The sequence below is a fragment of the Ochotona princeps genome, chromosome 13, assembly GCF_030435755.1.
Source record: "Ochotona princeps isolate mOchPri1 chromosome 13, mOchPri1.hap1, whole genome shotgun sequence".
NCBI lineage: Eukaryota > Metazoa > Chordata > Mammalia > Lagomorpha > Ochotonidae > Ochotona > Ochotona princeps.
The window spans coordinates 31,763,387-31,783,046 of record NC_080844.1 but is presented as its reverse complement, the minus strand read 5'-3'; the positions used below and the strand labels follow the sequence as shown (position 1 = coordinate 31,783,046).

At 54.0% G+C, this 19,660-nt stretch overlaps 1 protein-coding gene across 1 annotated transcript in view; it reads right to left on the bottom strand.

The window, feature by feature from the left end:
* The window catches only part of COL13A1 (collagen type XIII alpha 1 chain), a 117,051-nt gene that overhangs the window by 93,887 nt on the left and 3,504 nt on the right, over positions 1 to 19,660 (bottom strand). Inside the window, exon 2 of the mRNA XM_058671916.1 lies at positions 9,587 to 9,676. Within this exon, the coding sequence (XP_058527899.1) occupies positions 9,587 to 9,676 (90 nt within the window). The remainder of the gene's footprint in view (positions 1 to 9,586; positions 9,677 to 19,660) is intronic.

Here is a 19,660-nt window from a genome sequence, read left to right as displayed (position 1 = left end):
GCACTTGTCCCTTGTCCCTCTGCAGTGTCTGTCTTGTCTCCCCTAATCCCCCACTCACATCTTCTCTTAGCGGGGTCACAGTAGACTCACCCCTTCTCTCATACACTCTCCACAAGGCCATCTGAGAAACCAAGCCATAAAGGGTGGGGTCTCACTCCCTCCCCAGAATCCACTGTTCAGTCCAGCCTAATCTCTTTCATCCTTCCTGCGTGCCTGCTGCAGTCATTCCAGATTACTCTCCTTTCCCTGGAGGGAGGAGAAAAAAACCACCACAGTCCTTTGGGTGGCGCAATTGCTAACTTGTTTGTTTTAAAGTATTTGATGATGATGATGATGATGATGATGATGATGATGATGATTGGAAAGGCAGATATACAGAGAGAAGGAGATACAGAGAGAAAGATCTGCCTGCTTGTTCACTCCCCAAGTGGCCACAATGGCCACAGCTGAGTTGACCTACAGCCAGGAGCCAGGAGCCTCCTCCAGGTCTCCCACGTGGGTGTAGGGTCCCAAGGCTTTGGGCCATCCCCTACTGCCTTCCCAGGCCACAGGCAGGGAGTTAGATGGGAAGTGGCAGATGCAAAGTCAAGATTTAGCCACTGGGCCATCCCACGGGGTCCACCTTGTTTTAAAATGCCTTAAGCCGGGCCTGGTGCCGTAGCCTTAGTGGCTAAAGTCTTCGCCTTGCATGTGTCAGGATCCCATATGGGCTCTGGTTCTAATCCCAGCAGTCCTGCTTCCTATCCAGCTCCCTGATTGTGGCCTGGGAAAACAATTGAGGGAAAGCAGTCGAGGATAGCCCAGGACTTTGGGACCCTGCCTCCATGTGGGAGACCCGGAAGAGGCTCTGGGCTCCTGACTTCAGATTGGCCCAGGTCCAGTCGTTGCAGCCGCTTGGGGAGTGATCTTCCTCTCTGTCTATATCTGACTTTTCAATAAAAATAAATCTTTAGAAAAAATGCCTTAAGCCACTTTCTAAAGCACTGAAACTGACTTGCCTTTCAGAACTTGCTTCAGATGTTACTTTTTTCCTGAAGCTTTTGAACAATGGCATTTACTAGAGAGCCAGCCTATGCTAGTTAGTTGTGGTACCGTGGTGGAGGAGGGGTTCCTGGAACTCCTCTGCTTGTGCCCCTACAGAGGAGAGTTAGAAGAAAAGTCCGCAGCAGGTAGGCGTGGGGAACAAACACAGGGAATTATCAGGGGAGGGGGACCCTTCCTCCTGCTTGCCTTTCTGAGGCAGGAAACTCAGCTGATAGGAAAGCAGCAGTAGTTTCCACTGGAAAAGGCTTCTGAGACAAGTCCCACCCTGCAGTTGCCTCGACCCCATCACAGAGCTGGAAGAAGCTAGAGAGAGAGGGTGAGTTTTTGCTCATACACAGCGGTCTCCAGGCCCTTGACCCTTGATGAGCTCCAGCGGCCAACTGGCACCTGCAGGTATAACAGACCCTTCCCCTGCCCTGGCCCATAGCCCATGGGCAACACTCAGCCTTCCTACCGAGCAACCACAGTGGGGTAGACATGGCTGCCCTCCTCTTCCCACCACTCCTGCGTAAAGGACTCCATGAGTGATCAAGAACTACTAACACAGCAACCCCAAAGTGGCTTTTCCAAGGTAGAGAGACAGACACGAAGTGATGAGGTTTAGGTTAAAGACTCCATTGCTGCCATCCCATCCTGGGGAGAAGGCAAGTATTGCACTGGCTCTATCTGTTGCAGAACTTAGTGCAATGTCAAGTAGAGAGATGCCTCTAGAATTTTTCATTGTGTTGGAATGTTCCAGCCTGCCACAGAACACACACACATACACATACAAAGAAAAAGAGAGAGAGAGGCAGACATCATGCCCAAGTCCCATTTCTTCCATTGCAGTCCGTGGCAAAAGTGGTCCTGCCTCTCAAGGCTTCCTGTGGCTGGACACACCAGGCAATGGCCTAACCTTTGCTCATGACTCTTTCATCCAGGTCCCCTTCCACTTAGACCATCACCAGCATCATTCTCCCAACCTGTGCACACCCTCGAATAAGGTAATGCACACCTGGCTTCCCTGCCACCAGTGTCATCGCTTGACAGTGGCCAAGGTTGACACTCAGAAAAGTTATAGACCTTGAAGCTCTGTAAGTCTGTCTGCTCTTCTCCCACTATCAGGCCAAAGGGCTGCTGAAGCACTACCCTGAGACAGCTTTGTCTCTTTCCTTCTCTAACTCTGCCTTTCAAATAAATTACAGTTGAAAAAAAATACACTAGACCTGGCATACACAGCATCCAGCTTCATAGTTGTCCAGACAGCTAACACCACCCCTCCTCCAAGGACCCCAGTCTGCCTCTCCTCCTGGTGAGCTTGATGTTGTTTATCACCCTCTTGCTCACTGTTTATGCCTATGAGGTCCCTCAATAAGTTCATGGGAAAATGAAATCAAGGAGATAAATGTTAGAGTGGGTGTTTGTCGTCCCCCGTTGGAGTGCTTGGCTTTGAAGCAAAAAGTCCTGCTCTGGCTCCAGACTCCAGCTTTCCTGCTAATGCAAGCCTGCGAGGCAGCAGTGAGGGCCCAGGTCACCGGATTCCTGTCTCCCACATGGGACACCCGGATTTAATTCCTGGCGTCTGGCTTCAGCCCCAGCTCAGCCCCATAGCACACATTTAAGGAGTAAACCAGCAGACGGCAGGCGCACTCTCCCTCAGTCTCTTTCCTTCTCTCTCCCTCTGCCTCTCAAATAAGCAAGTAAATTAAACAATTTTAAGGTGATTTTGGTGTGCAAATTTTTTAAACTCATGCACTGCTTTTGCCTAATGTATATTTCTATGAAGATGTCACATATATCCCATTTTCTTCCTTTTACATAAATACATTACTGTAAACATTCTGTCACTGCTTTTTACTCCATCCATAGGTTGTGCTCCCCCCACAGATCAGCGGTCCAGTTGTTGTGCTTGCTATTCCTGGTATTTCATTGATGGAGGTTGCGCACAACACACTGCTCCCTGTTCCTGCTGGCAAACAGCTGGGCGTCCTTGTCTTTCCCTTTGGCCTTTACACAAGCAGCACAAACAGGGGCACAAGTGCCCAGGTGAGTCTTGGAACTACTTTGACAGGTGTCATTGCACCAGATACTGCCAAATTGTTCTTCAAAGTCACTCATTTCCATACAAGCAGAGGACCCAGGAGGGAGAGTAATCTGCTCAGAGCTCCCCACCCCCAAGACTGTGATTGATTCCCAGCCCAGAGCTCGCCCGGCCTTTTCTGGAACCTACCCTTTTTCCCTGTTCTGTTTTGCTTTTCAAAATTCCCCTGCAAATCTCAGCGACCACCCTGGCGGGCGTTATCAGGACAGATCTAGGAGAAACACATTATCAGCCTTGTCCAAGAGGGAGGCTGGGGATCTGGAAACGCTTTGGGGAGGAAATGGGGAAGAAATTAACTTTGGAGTTCGCCCCAGGCATTACTAAAAATGTAAAGCCAGGCCTTGCAAAAGCTGCTTGCAGGGGCAGGTGGCATGGAGGGACTCAGCAGGGCAGCACATGGGCTTGTGGCAGCCACAGGTTGCTTTACTCTTCCCACCCAGTCACCTGACCCTTGCTTGGGATCAGCTTTTCTTCTCAAGCAAGCAGGCTGCCTGACACAGGGCTGCAAGGCCAAAGCAGTGCCTGTGTTTGCAATGCCCGTTCAAACCTCACTGATGGGCTTTCTGGTACCATGCACAGCACCCCTGCCTCTGTATGGCTGGTGTTCCCTCTACCCACAGCACTGCGACATTGATACTTGGGATGCCCATCAGCCCAGTGCAGCCACAGAGACTACAGGACGCAGGGAGGTCATAGACCAGGGAGCTGGTGGGAAGCATTAGGCTACCTTAGGGATAGGGGCTTTTATTCAACAACATGAACTAGGGCTATGCATTTGTGTAATACTACAGTTGCAAGTTTGTTTTTAAAATACGCTTCTGGCTCCTGTATGAAGAATGGACTGCAGGAAGCCAGCAGGGAGTCACTGTGGTGAACACAGTGAGAAAGGGCAGCCTGGATGAGGTTGATGGAGGAGTCTTGGAGGGGCCTGACAGGGATCACTGGAAATTGGGGTTGATGGTCCAGGAGGGTGAAGGTGGTATTCATACTGACCCCCAGGACCTGGCTGAGGTGCTTGGTAAGGTGGCCTACTGCGGCATGACCAGATGGAGAGGTCAGCTTTGCAGGCAGTGAAGGTTGTCCCCAAGGCAGGAGAAGAAGGGTAGGAGAAACCTAAGGGCTGAGGTTGGGCATGGGCTCAAGCTCACTCATCAGGCAGAAAGAGAACAGCAGGAGCCCAGTGTGCAGTGGGGACACTGCCAGGCCTGAGGGTCGAATGGACAGCTGTACCGAAAGGAAGCAAGGACAGTGGGAGATTGGGTTGAGGTTAGGACAGACCGAGAAATTGACTTATTCCTAAGGCTAGAAGGATGTATGAGGGCTGGGAAGCCATGGATGGTGTTTGAGCAGAGGGCCTGGTTGCAGGAGGAAGGGCCTGCAGAGCACCAGGGAAGAAGGCATTGGTTTTGCTACTGCAGGTGATGGGATTGAACCTGGGTATCCTGGAACCAGACCACAAAGTTAGGAGGTGATGGGGGAGTCACAGATGAGGCTGACAGTACTGGAAGCACAACCCCATCCCTAGTGCTACAGAATAAGGCAGTTGTAATACCAGGGACAAACGCGGTCCAGCAAGTGGAAGGTTCCCTTGTGACGCTGGCCCTGGGGGGACCTGCTTCCTAGAACAGCCAGGGACAACTCAGAAGGAACCCCTGGATGACTTGTGTGCACTTCCCTGTGTCTGGGGGTCTTTGGTTATGGTCATAGCAGGACCCATGCTCTAACACACACCCTTGCACCTGCTTCTTTGCTCTGTGACCAAGGTCAGGCACTTCCACGCCACCTGGTCTCATATTTTCTTCATTCAAATGTTCTCCATCCTTCCTCCTCTCTCCATTAATGGCATCAAGGGACCTGTTTGTTTGCAATCTGGCTTTTCTGGGTTAACAAAAACCAGCAAGGCCACAGAGAAAGAGCTGGGAGTTATGGCCTGCCTGGGATGCTCTCTGTGCTGACCATTGGGGACAACACAAAGACATCTCAACCCACTTTGGGACGTAAGCACTGGTCACAGGCCCTGCTTGTGTACATATCTTGAATATGTTCAGGGCAAAATCTGGTGCCAGGGAATATGGCGCAAGGCTGGCCCAAGGCAAGGTTGCAAGGCATGGCCCCAGCCCTCACCACCCACAGAAAGTGACCAGGGCTGGAAAGGCTGCCCAGCCCAGACATCCACAGCTGCTCACGGGGAAATGGAGCTATGTCCATGGGAGCACAGACTCTCACTGCTGAGAAGGGCCGCTCTCCCCTCCCAGCCATTCTCTGCATCATGGTGAGCTGTTCTAAAACACAAATCAGATCAGGCCACACCCCTGCTCCCTGGGAGGATGACAGCCAGGGACAAGGTGCTGCTGCCCACCACTCCTGCACTCACAGCAGACATCGCTAAATGACAACTGCATTCTGCACCTGGTTACAGCTTCAAAAGCCAGCTCCGCACAGCCCTCCCAGGCAGTCATGACCACTCACTCACTCTAAGGATGAACACACTGGCTTCCTGTTGAACAGAGACAGCCAGAACTCCCCCACAATCTTGATATTTCTTTCCACCCTCTTCCCCCAGATCCCCTGGTCCTCTTCCCCTTGGTGCTGGCAAAGGGAGGGCATAAACCCGAGCAGCTACCAGAGGCTCAGAGGTGGAAAGCACAGTTCAAGTTGGCAGAGCTACCCCAGCACTGACCTCTGTCCAGCCAAGGAAGAGAGACTCATGCCTCTACCGGTGTATAAGTCCCTGTGCCTGGGGGGTCCTCGGTTATGGCAGCAGCATATGCTCTTATACTTGCCCCCTTGCTTCTATGATCAAGGCCAGCACTGCCTTCTCTGGAGTTCCAGGCTCTTTTGGGGCATCCAGCTCTTCATACACATCATTCACCAACATGTTTGGAGCCAAAGGATGGCAGTGACCCCAGCCACCAGCCTGGCTGAGGGCTCCTCTTTTCTCAACTCTTGCTCTCCACCAGCATCACTTGTGATGCTAATGCACAGACCTGACCCAAGCATTCCGGTGGTTCCATGCCTCTTCACCTGGTGGACATGGTAGAACTCCAGCTTTTGCTGGCCCTCACAGACAAGGCTGGGCAAGGGCAAGTGACCTGTTATAGCAGTTCAGCTGGCCTTCGCTTACCCGGCATGCAGCATGTTACCCTGTCCTGCACACTGCCAGCCCCACCCAGGGCTAGAGGTAGGGCAGTCCCACCCAGCCCCAGCACAGTGGGCCTCAAGAAGCTACTTCCTTCCTGGTTGGACCCCATATTGTCCTGTACCTCTCTTACTTAGAAGAGCGGGGCAAGAAAGAATAGGAGTGTTTCCCGAGCTTTGTCTTCACCTCAAGTGTCCCAGGAAGTCCCACGGTATGGATTTAGGTTCCCTGGGGACACAGGACTTGCAAACAGCCCACACCCATGCTCTGAACTTGAGGTCACCCTGACCCTCCTAACAGAGGCTTAACCTTCAGCCTCCCATCCCAGGCCCGCAAGCCCCTTGCTCCTCCTCCCTCTCTGCAACAAGCACAGGCTGCCTAGCAGCAGGATGCTGCAGTTATCAGCCAGTGATGGTTATTTTGGGACCGGGAGGAGCCAAGAGGATGATGATGAGGTCAGAGTAGCAAGGGACAAGGGATGGAAGCAGGTTTTCTGTCCACAATTGTGTGTCTCAAGCCCTCTGGGTGCTGCCCCAAGGAAGGACACACCCCACCAGAGCCCTGTGGGTCCCTCCCCACTGTCCCCGGCCTCACCATAAACACACTGGCAAGCTGGGAGCAGGCACAGGCTTGGTGGGATCCCCAGACAGCAAGAGTGTGCTTACAGCAGTGATCCCAGCATCAGGCCAGCGAGGGGAGGGGAGAGGGGAAGGCGTCTGAAACTAATCAGATGGCAGATGCAGAACAGGAGAAAGAACCCAGGCCCTGGGAGGGACTAGTAATGATAATTTGTTGCACATTCATTGGGAGTCTGTTACATACAGGAGAGATAGGAGAGTGAGTCATACTGTGTATGAGAACCCGGCACTTCACAACCATACTAGCGCCCCCGCAAGCACCAGGAGCTGGGAAGTGCTTTGTGAAGTGGTTTGTAACTCAGTCCCCAAGGCAACAATCAGACACATGGCTCAGGCACAAGCCTGAGAGTGGTGCTTTTAGTTCTTGTTGGAAGATGTGTAAACATTTCAGAAAGTCAAAACTGCACGTCTCCAGTCCGCAACTGGGCTTGCTGCTTAGGGTTACCCATTAGGGGCAGTAGTGGTGTGACAGGGACAGGTGGTATGCCAGGAGATGGTGCCAGAAGGAGGGATCCACAGGAGGTAACATACTTTGCCCTGGGATCCTGTACCTGAGTCGCACTCTACTTTTGCCTCAGTTTGAAGCCTTCTCTTAAATCCTCGTGACACTCCCCACTTGGCCCCCTGAGAAATTCTCCACACCCAGGAATATCCATCTTCCCATGCTGGACAGCATGGTCTTGATGGTGCCCCCCTCCCCACAGAAGATCAGCTTCTCCCCAGGCCTACCCTCTCCCCATGGTATCCCTGCTCCCATGCCCCAGGGTATCCCTGCTCTCATGCCCCCCTCTTCTAGCCATCAGAGATCCCTGTTCTCATGTGGAATCCCAGGATCCAGGGCGAAACAAGAGCTCATCCATCCTCCCTTGTGCCACTCCTCCTTTCCCATTCCCTCAGCTCCCAGACATCCCAGATGCTCACAGCACAAATTCAAGACCCCCTGGCATCCACTTGGTGACAAGCAGGGAACCTGAAGGACATGTGACAGCTGCCATGCCTCCCTAGTTGGGCAGGGGAGGGCTACGGGCAAGCCTCAGCATGGCCATAAATATGGACATGGGGACCCACACTGCACAAGGATGCCCATGCAATTCCAGGTGTGTGAGGCCATGCGGGAAATTACAACAGTGTGAGAGGAATGGGACCAGGCACTAAGTGAGCCCTTTCCAGGGTCACCTTACTCAGTCTCCCCCAGGTGCCTGTGATGCTCATCTTTTGGAGGAGACAGGGAATCCACGATGAGGCCCAACAGCACTTGATGGCTGCACAGCCAATAAGCAGTAGAGGTGACATCCGAACCCGCGTGTTCCGGGCTTCCTGATCTCCCACTTTAGACACATCCAGTATAAGTTGGTTGTAGCAGGGACACCAGACACTCCCTGGAAATGTGGGCTGCTGGGGGAACCTGGAAGTGTCCACGCACTCCCAGCTCATCTAATTAACTTTGGCATTCCTTTCCTGAAGAGTTCTCAGATCCCAGGGTCTCCAGGAGGAAAGAGCATCCCAGGGCTTCTGGACGCCCTTTAATTAACCCCATGAGCCTCCCCTGCATTGGGGCCAGCAGAATCCCTCAAGCTCTCACCGCTCCAAGGCAGCCCCCAGTCCAGGACACTCACTCTGCTGTGAATGTCACCCCCTCACCCTCTGGTCTCTCTTCCCTGGCCTGGGGACCTGGGGTGAGGGTCAGTGGGGCCCCACAGTTCCTCTGGCCAGAGGAGGACCTACCAGAATGGCCTGTTATGCCACCCGCCCGTGGGCAGTATAGAGGAAGCCATTTGTGGGCTGGCAGAGGTGCTGAGCAAGGCAAACCCTCTGTGAGTGCTTAAATGCGTTATTTCACTCCCCAGTCTTTTCTAGGTCCCACCGTCCCCACCCGCAAAGGAGCACAGCTGATTTTGGTTACTCAATGGGACAATGAAACTCACTCATTTTTCTTTCTCATGGTTGGAATCTCGAGACAATCACACATGAACCCTCACCTCTCCTTGGTGCTAACAATGCACCTGAACCCAACACCTGGGACGGGTGTCCAGCCCACAGCAGGTACCTGGGACTACACTGGTAGGTAAGCACACACAGTGAAGGAACTCTAGAGCTGACATCCTCCACAGGCGAGTAATTGACAAATGCAGAACACAAGCTGAGATCAGATGGGTTAGCTGTATTATACCACATCCTCTTGCTATCTTTAGTTTGGGTCTTGCTTCTATGGGAGTGAGCTGACATGGAACATGCATCGGCCCTACACCACCTGACCAGGACAGACAAAATCGGAAGATCCCAAGGCCATTGTTTATTTATTCATTTGGGGAGCTCACATTTTTGTGTTTTTGCTGTGAGACCCAAAAGGGAAGGGGATGAGCATGGTCCCTCCTCGAGAGGCTCCTTCCACTTTGCACAGCACATCGTGGTTTCCAGACAGGATTGTGCACCATTTCCTTAACTGACTTCCTCACAACCTGGTTCAAAGAATCAGGCCCAGAGGAGAATTTCTGAATGAATGAGTGAATAAACAATAGGTAGATGGATGAAAAAAATGCATACTGCACAGGTGGATGTATAGATAGATGAATTCTTGGGTGGATGAGTGGATGAATGGTCATATTTGAATGATAAGCAGTGGTTCTAGTCAATGCAGACAGTGTGGCCCTTTGTAGGTGCCCATTTTGGGAGCACCGACCTCACATACTGGCAGGGCTGCTTACCTGGTGGGCAGTTACATCCTGGAGACATCTTTGGGGCCTCCCGGCGCCTCCGCGAATGCAGCTTCCATTTCTGTACAAGGAACAGCAAAGAGGTGTCACTGGGAACTCATAATCATGTGGCCCTGGAAAGCTTCTAATGGCTGGTGGGGAGGCAAGAGGGGAAGGGGCCACAAAAAGGGGCGAGGATTCAGAGCTAGCAGGTGGACCACGTCTGGATCAAAGGCTGGCCACCAGGCGTCTAATAATCAGAAGCAGAGCAGCAGGCCCATCCTGGTAATCTCATGTGTATGATATCCTCCAAGTGCTCTGAAAAGAAGCTAACCCCAGGCCAGGAGGACCCTGTCACCCAGCTGGGGCCTTCCTGTACTCCCAAACTCAGGATCACAATTACATGCTTTCCTCAGCTCTCTGCTAATTGCCCCCATCTTGCTCTGGGCTTCTGATGAATCCTGAGGCAGGAACAGTGCCTTTTGGTTTCCTGATGTTCCACCCAAAGCCAGCACAGGCAAGCTGGGTGCAGGTGGGGAGCAGAGCGGCTGGGAAGGCCCTCAACACCCTTCCATCAAACTTCACCAACTGCAAATCCCTGAGCCCATCGGAGAATGCCAAAGAGTAAGAGACACCCAAGAGGACACCCCTGACCCTGAAAGCATTGTAAAGGGACAATCACCTACAAAAGGGACATACATGGCAGGAACCTACATGCCCCACACCTGCATAAAGGGCCATGGGTTACATGCCTTACAGGAGGGCTCTCCCCAGATGCCAGTGGCAAAATGGGCCAGACCAGCACCAGAGCCAATGGGATGTTGCACTGTGGATGTGCTCATCCGATGGGTGGCCTGCGGCCTAGCCAGGGTCCTGGGCCAGGTGAGGAACAGTCCTGAAACTGGAGCCCACATGCTCCAATGCTAGGCCTCCCTTGGAAGCAGGTGGCTGGCTTCAGAGCATACTTCATTTGTACAGTGATTACTATAGCTGTTGTTGTTGTTATTATTATTATTATTGAATTAGTTGCCAGCATTTTGAAGCAGGTAGTTTCACACACAAATTCACATTTCTAATCCCTCCTATAGGACTGGGGGGCTTTGAACTCGTAGCTTGTGCAAACCACTTGGCAATGACCCATCACAGTCAGGGTACTGCCTGCTTGCCTGCCTTGCCGCCATCGTGGTGAGCAGCCAGCCAACTTCAAGCCGTTCTCCAGCATTCGCTCCCTCTTTTCCGTGTGACATTGCCATGCAGGATGGTCCACAGGGAGGTGTTGTAGAAGCAAGTGTCACGTTTGATGTGTGGTGGGGAGGGAGCATCGGGAAGCTTCTACCTGGTCCAGAGTGAACCGATGTCCACCGAGCCCTCCCTGTGCCCCGGTCCCGAGTTGGGTGCTGTGACTCAAGACTCACATTCATCTCACTGTGCCACCACAGGTAACAGCACACACACCCTGCCACTGCCACAGCTCAGCCATCTCTGGAGCCTCCTGCACTCATCCCACTTCCCATTCCCTGCAGGAACACCCAGGAGCTGAGCCTACCACCACCACCATCGAGACAACCTCCATCTCCCCGCCCAGTGACTATAACAACCTCGTGGGCCTGCTGCTCCTGCCCTTGCCCACACAGTCCAGGCTCAACCCAGCAGCCACAGAGTTTGTGCTGGCTGCTTGATATCCCACACCTGGTAGGCTTTCTCCTGCCACAGGGCCTTTGCACTTTCTGGTCTCCCAGCTATGCACTTCACACATTCTTGGGAAGGCCATCTTTGCCTGCTGTCACACCCTCTCCCCTGCCAAGGTATTTCCTACCTCCTCCTTATTTCATTTTTTCCTTTGGAGTGTGTGTGTGTGTGTGTGTGTGTGTATACATGTATGTGTGTACGTTCTGACTTTTGTGTTGCCTCCCTTCTCCACCAGCATGGGACTCGCCCCAACACATGGACACTGTGAGTCCTTTGCTATCCCAACCCTTGCGCCTGCCCCAGGCCTGGCATGCAGGGATGTCGGTTGTTTACAGATAAGGAACTGCCCCGTTGCTTCTTCCTGGTCACTCCTATACAAAGCAGGGTCTGGCCATTCTGGGCCACAGGTGGAGCTGTGTGGTGGTTTCCCTCTTCAGAGAGCCAATGTCGCTGTGGCCAGTTTCACCGACTGAGAGCAGCAGCCTGGCTCCCTTAGGCACCTGAGTTTAAGTCTCCTGGTGAGAAATCCCCAGGCTGAGGCGTGGAGGGTAGGGAATGGGTGGCAAAGTCTCTAAGGTTTTGGAGTGGACCCCCAGCCACCCTGGGGAAGAGGCACTTTCTGCTGCAGCCCCACTGGCAGCCAGGGGCCCCCTGGAATGCCCTGCATGGCCAGCACTGAAACACCAGCCGCCTGCTGGGTCCAGCTATTAAAATGCCTGTATCAGTATCAAAGGGAAGACACCAGGCAGCCACTCACTCCCCCCAGAGAATGCAGCCGCAGCCAGCCTGGGTTTAGGGCCACTCCCTCCCTGGGCCTCAGTTTCAGGGCTCTTAAAGGGCCCTGGCTCAACCTGGGCTTCTGTCAGATGAGGTGGGATGAGGGCAGGAGATGCAAACCAGAGAGAGAGGAGGTGGGGAGCTCTGAATGTGCATGAAACTGCTCTTACCCGCACTTCCTATTGCCTGCCTAGTGATGGGGTCAGGGTTGACACTGAACATGACAACACAGCAGCAGATGCGCTGGAAAGCAGGAAACCCTGACCAATGAGGGGTGGGATTTAGGAAGCAGGACAGGGTGCCCAGAGTGACAGCTACCCACACGGAGCCTTTCACAACTCGCCATTTGGGTATTAGTATGGAACTCCCACCAGTAGCCACCTGTCTTGGAGGATGACCACAAGTATGACTGGCAGAGTTGACATGAGCTTGACGTACACTGGGCAGTGCCAGGGCCATGGAGTCCAGTCCCAGCTCTCTCTCACTAACAAAAGTCACAACCCTCTGATGGTTAGCTTTTCATCCATAAACTGTGGTGTACCACTGAGCAGCACAGGAAAGCTAGAAGGGGAAAGCGAGATGAGAAAACAGACATCGGGACCAGATGTGAGCAACGCCGAGCACCTGCCACTCCAAGTGAAGGCCACTTGGCTCTCAAGCTGAGGCCAGCCTTGCCTCCTCCCACCTGCTACAGAAATGCCGGCCTGGCCTCATAGGTCAAGTCTTCCACATGTGCCAAGCTCCTTTTCCCCTTGTGGGACACTCAGATCTTCCCCCACCAACCACAGGAGGGTAAGGAGGCTCCTGCCTGCAGCCTTGCCTTCTGAACCTGAGAACCGGGAATTACAAAGAAGAGGAGGTGCCCATTGACCTAACCACAACAGGCAGGGATCCGGCACCTGTGCCAGCGTCCTGACCGCAGCGCCTGGCCTGCAGCAGGTGCCTGATTTGTCTGCCACAGCTCTTTTGGCCTCTCGCAGCATGGCTGCCTCTCTCCCCACCCCTCATTGGCTGGCTGCCCTGTCAGAGGCAGAGCTGGCACTTTGAGGCCAAGCAGACAGGTTCTGGTGTCTCCAAGCCAAGACTAGAAATGAGTGACAGTAAGTCTGCCTCTCCTGTCTGACATCCCTGCAGTCCCAGGAGGAGAGGGGCTCAAGCTGGGTTTCTGGCAGAAGCCAGCCAGACAGATGGAGATGGGCCTGGAGGGCACTTCCATGAGAAGCTGCTTGGTGCTAACTCCATGAACTGCAGGGCAGGCCAGCCCCAGGGGAGGGTTAGTCACAGGGGACAGGCCCAGCAGCTCAGCAGGGTGGTCTCAAAGCAGAAGAAACCAGGAAGTGAAGATGCGCAGACTGCCAAAACTGGACTCATCTACTCTGCTTCCAGGGCCTTGCACTAGGGGCCGGGGGGCACTTGGTTTTGTCTTCTTCCACAGCTTTCTGAGTGCACAGCCTTGGCGCCCAATCACACACTCCCATGGCCCAAGGCTCCAGCGGACATCCTGGGCTGCCTCTGCCTCTTGCATCACAGAGCCACAGACAGACACAGCCCTGGGGCTATGCAATTCAGAGAAAGTCTTAATTCAGAAACTAAGGCATGTGCCCACCCTGCACAAATGTCCTGGCTTCCACAGGAGGAAGTCCTCCCTTCCAGCTGACCCCACGCCCTGCTGCTGCCTCAGGGAGGTGGGGGCAGAGCTAGGCTGCAGAAATGACTCCATGGGCAGGCACCAGGCTGCTGTAGGACCTAGGTCCTTAGGGGTGCCAGTGGCCGGGGTTACTTATACACTTGATGCATGGAAAGGGAGGATCAGGAACAGCCTCCTTCCTCTCTCTTCCTGTCCACAGATGAAGTTTTGGGCACCCACCATGTGCAGGGGGAGCAGAGTGGGGGCGCCTGTGTGCCACATGCATCTGCGTGAAGTAGCCACTGTTCTCAGAGAGTTAGCCATGGTATCCAGGAGTCACAGCTGAGCTGCCCTCAGGATAGCAGGCAGCCAGGCTGGGGGTGGTCCAGGCCTGCGGACATGATTGACCATTCATACAATGCTGTGCTCCATGGGAGACAGGCGAGTGGCTGGCAGAGTGACCTATTCAGCACCCACAGCAAGCCCTGAACAAGGGAGGGGAAGCCACCTGCAAGACAGCACAGCACCAAGATGGGCAGAGGCAGGATTTGCACTCAGGGTCCAGGACCCTCAGCTTTACACCTGTGGCAGGTGTCACCTGTGGCAGGAGTCTGTGCTTTCAAGGAGATTGGAGCACCTGTTCCCAGGCTGCTGGGCTTTGCTCAAAGTACTGTGCACTTCAATATTTTGAGTCCAATAAGCAACTCTGGTGAGGAAGAGCTGCTCTAATCCAGGACCTCACTGTACAGAGGTAAACCCCAGGCACACAGCTTGTGTAGTGCCCAGCTCCCATGGCAGGGCTTAAGCCTGCCCCTTGGCACCAGAGTCTACATTCCCGCAGTACCAAGGCAGTGTCCCACCATGAATTGGGGACTCTGAATGTGGAGCCTAGAGGAGGCCCAAATGCCATGCCCTGGGAACTCACTGGACCATGTTAAAAAAAAAATCTGGTCTCGCCCACGCATGAGGAGGAGTGACAGAAGAACTGCAATCATGAGCTGCCCGCCTGGGGTGCCAAGCAGCGTAGATGGCAGCAGGTGAGTCAGGAGGTTAGGCTTGGCCGGGGAGGGGCAGGCAGGGACAGTGAGGACAGGCCGGGTACGTACGAGGCTGAGAAGGTCTCGGCTGCGGAGTCTGGGGTTGGCATGGTGGAGGCAAGGCCTTCACCGCTGAATTAGGGTAGGGGAGGCAGGACTTTCTGCTCAGTTCCCAGCCATGCTGGTGCTGTAGAGTAGCAGGGCTCTGATGAGCTAGAGAGAATACACGCCTTGGACATTCACAGCCCCAGCTGGGCAAGCACTGAATAGTCAGCTACACATGATAATGAGCTCCCCATCACTGAAGGGGTGTAAGCCTGAGGACCAAGGCTGCTGTGGGGGATTCCTGGCACAGCATGTGATTCACCAAGGCCTTCTGTGCAGAGCTCTGGTACCAAGAAGGGAGAGCTGAAAGGGGTGGCAGGACTAATCTTTCTCCTGTGCCAGGAAACATTTGGGCCACTGCAGGGAAGAGCAGTGTGGTTGCTCCTGGACACTGCTGTGTCCCCATCTCCAAAGACCACTCATGAGCTACCAGAATTACAGCAGAACCGGAGGCCTGTGTGGTGCCCTCACAGGTATGTAAGGTCCCAGTCTCACTGCCACAGCCCCTGAAGGCAGCCCCCACTGCTGACACTTTTGTTGACTTCTTCCTCCAAACTGCAAACCTCAGTCCCTGAGCATTGCTGAGAGCCGGTGGCACAGGCTGTTTTGGCCATGGGACTGTGCACAGTGCTCTGTCTTTGAGGGTGCCAGCACAATTTCCCCTAGGGCTTTGTGAACACCTGCCAGGTTCCACCCCAGGGGATGCACACTCAGGTACAGGGGAGGGGGACAGCCAGGTGAGTTCTGGAAGCTCCTAGATGATGTTCACGCAGCCAGCAGCCCATCCCAGCCTCGGAGGATGCACAGTTGAGGCGAGGAGGAGGAGAGAGTAGCAAGTTCATTGACGCAAAACCCCAGTTTGCTGCAAACGCGGACAGCCAGGTGGCTGATACAGGTGGGCAGACAGTGAGATTCTGCAGTAAAACAGAAGCAGGCAGGAGAGAAGCAAAGCAACGCCTGAGTCAGTGGATACAACTGAAACTGTGGCTCAAAGATTTGGCCCAGAGGACCTCTCTGTGCCTATATGTGAGCCCCAGATTGTGCTCAGCTTCTGGGCAGCCAGCCAGTCAGGAGTCCAGGAGAGCAGCTTGAGCCTCTCCATCCCAGGAGGCCAAGTTTGGACGTGGGCATCTCTGCAGGACCTCGCCAGCAAGACCAGACACAGCAGGTGCTTCAGAGTCCTTTTTACAACAAAGACAGCAGCTCACACTTGGTGCCTCCATGGGAGCCAGCCTGAATGAGTCCGGTCTCCCCAGCCCTGGCTACCTGGGCAGGCAGTGGCAGAGTGAGAGGGGTACTGGGCACATGCCAGGGTGGCAGGGGGCCCAACTGCCAGCTGCAGTGCCACTCAGCCTGGGTTTAAAGCCTGGCTCTGTGACTCACTGGCTCGGTGGTCATGGGAAAGTTTCTTATCTTCTTTTCTGGGAGAAGGAGGTAGTAGCCACATCATAGCATTAGAGCAAGGACGCAGGGCATCCACAGATGTAAACCTCTCCAAGTGATGCCTGGCACACAGTAAGAACTCAATAAACACGGCTGCTAGTGAAGACACGGGCCCTGTCTTGGCTCTGCTAGGGCTCCTGATGAACCTACCCTGATCCTGTGAGGACAGTGTCACATGCATTTATCTCACCAGCACCAGGCTGCACACGGGTCCTTGGGCCCCCAAAACTGTGAACTTGACCCCCTTCACTGGCTCGCACTCCACCCAAGAAAGCTTGCCAGGCACCTGGGAAGGTGAAGAGGAAGCTCTTGCCCATGGGGGTGAGGCATGGGATGAAGACCCCAGTCCCCAGTGGCTCTGTCCAAGTGGAAAGGCATCACACTGAACTACACATGCTCTCCTAGGCAGGAGAGGTAGTAATCCTCTCCCACTGTGTGCTCCCCACTCAAGGGTATAAGCCTGCAGCTGGCTCTGGAGTTGGAGTGAGCAAGGTGCGGGGCTGGGGGTGGAGGGACGGCACAGCAGGCTGAGACCTTTCCCTGGAGCCCAGCAGGGGGAGTGCAAATCAACCACTGATCGGTGAGGGCTGCCCAGGATATGCCAAGTCCTGGGCGACACTCAGCAAAGGTCCCAGAGACTAAGGAGCCCCTCTGTCTGCCCTTGGGCTGGGTAAGGTCAAACACAAAGATACTAAGATGCAGAGAAGAGGGATGTGCATCTGGCTCAGTGGTGACAACACCTGCAGTCCACACTGGAGCACGTGAGGCAGCTTCTAGTTCCTGCTCCTGCCTCATCTCTGTCTAACACAGACCCTGGAAGGCAGAAGTGATGCCTCAGTGACGGGATTGCTGCCAACCATGTGGAAGGCTTGGGTTGAAGTCCTGACTCCTGGGTTGAGGTTTACTGAAACCAAGTTTAGACCCTCCAGGCATTTGGGGAGTGAACCAGAAGAGGGGAGGATGTTCTCCCTCTCTCTCCCCCCTCCTTTCTCTCTTGTTGCCTCTCTAATAAACAAAAAAAAAATGATTTTAAAAGAAAGGCAAGTGAGGAGAGACACTTTGCAAGGTATGTGGGCTGAGCTGTGGTGTGGGCAGCAGGTTTTACTTGGTGCGTTGGCTGCTGGGTTGGGAGGAGCCACCTGGAATACTGTGTTGAGAAGGATTCTGAGGCTCATAGGCCCCACAGGAAAGATGTGCTATGTGATCAACAGTGCTGGCCCCTGTGCTGGTCCCAGTCTGGGATGAGGGGAGGCAGCAGCAGCAGCAGCTCTGTTGGCTTTCCTTACGTGAGCCAAGCGTCTGGCACAGCCAGGAAGAGCACTGTAGGAAGTATGAGTGGGGCGAGAGCCCTGGAGCATGAGGGTGGCTGGAGAAGCCTTTCCAGCCAGGCTAACATGACTAGGAATAAGGGGAGAGGGCATCCTTCTGGGAGTGGACAAAGAGGGCCACAGGGGTTGGGACAGGAACAGGTTTGATCACTTTTCCCACGCTTCCTGAAGGATTCAGCTGCTGGATGAGGCTTCCATAAGGGTGGGAACCACCTGCTAGTTTAAAGGCTTTTACAGAAGTTGTAAAGTTGTAACAACTGCCTCTGACTCTCTCCAACATGAGTGCTTCTCTGTATTTTAAAATAAGAGGAAAGGAAAAAAATAAAACAAAACTCAGAGTCACTGAGCTGGAAGTCAACTCTCACTAGCAAGAGCAACATATCGAAAAGGATTCCGGAGGCTTTCTGTAAATTAACTGTGCTGCAATTGATTAGCGATGTCTGCTGCGGGCATGGCCATAGGGACCACAGCAATTGGCCCAGTAAGTCAACTAGCAGGGAGAGTGCGTGGAGACATGACTGCCGAGGGCAGGGTCTGAGCCCTGGCTCCTATGATACCAGCTTGCATAGCAGGGCAGCTGTGGGGGTGAAGGGGACTGAACTTCACTCGCTGTGTCAAAGGAGGCATGGAGTTGGGAAGAGCGCTAACAGCATTCCTGTCCTTGGAGCTCCCAATAGCGATTCTATCTGCTGCTTTGCTCTCTCCCCAAAATAACCCCCACCCCGGACGTGCCGTATATATGTGTGTATGAGAAGTCCTAGGACAGCTGATATTTTTAGGGACAAAAGGCCCTTTGCCCTGGGAGTCCTCAATCTTTTAGCCTGGAAGCTTCAACCACATTGTCTTCCACGAGATCCCTCCATACCAAGCAGAAAGGATCACAGTGGGTTGGGCGAGGGGGTGGGGATGGACAGCAACTCGGGTCTTCCCATCTGTGAAATGGAGCAGTGGGTGTTTGCAGGCCTTAGGGAAGTTGCAGGGAATAAAGGAGCTATGCCAATATGTGCACAGCCCTGGCCTCTGGCTTGCACCCCAGACGCTCCACAGTTTCCACATTTCTTACTTGCATTTCTTACTGTTAGGCTGGGGGAGGCTGCCAGCACCAGCTGAAGTGGACTCCAGACCCTGCCCTCCTTCCTGGCCCCAGTCAACAAACAGGCCTCTTTGACATCCCACTCCCTCTTCTCTCAGTGCTGCACGCCCGTTGCCCAAGTCTAGGTGTCAGCTGACTGCCTCCATTTGGGACATTCCCAGCAATCTAATCAAATCCAAGGCAGCCAGAGGGCTCAGCGAAGGTCCCAACCCGGGATGGAGTACTGCCGAGGGTGGGGTGGATTCCTGGGTTCTGGGGTCTGCTTGCACCACTCCTGGCTCCCCACAAGCCACCAGAGCCATCAGAGGGCTCCTCCCTGCTCTGCCCACCCTACCCAATCCATGGCTCTGGGCTCTCCTTGGCATACTCATTTTCTAGCCCCTGCCTAGCACTAGCGCTTCTAAATTCCTGCCCCCACGCCACTGCATAGGTTGTGCCCACCTTGGTTGTCTTTCTCAGGCCCTCCTCCTTTAGGCCTTTCAGGAAGTGGCCCAGTTCTCCTACTCCAAAGCCTAGGAGCCCCAGTTTCTAGGAGCCTGTTGTGGGTACCCCGTGGGTCCCAAGTGTGACCTCCAGTGATGGCACCTTTCAGTACAATCCCAGGCAGGCCTGGGTTTTCTAGAGGAGGGGCAGAAGCCCGGGGGGGAGGTACAGCCGGTGACAGGCCTGAGCCCACTGGGTGCCTCCCTCTGCACAGTAGCTTGCGGATAGTCTCAGAATAAAGCCACTGTCTCCCCCATCTCTGACTCGCCCATTGCTCTCCTTCGCCCTTGACTCTGACCTTGGAAAGCAAAAGCCTAGAAAAGCTGTGAGGACCAAGTGGGAAGGGGCTACACCCCAGGGCCAGGTGCCTATTGTCAGCACTCGGAGCTCTCAAACACCCTCTCCGCTGTGCAGCCAGCCCCTTCTGGTTGCAAGCCCCAAAGTTGCAGGGAGAACAATGCTAGGAACTTCTTGAGACAGAGTG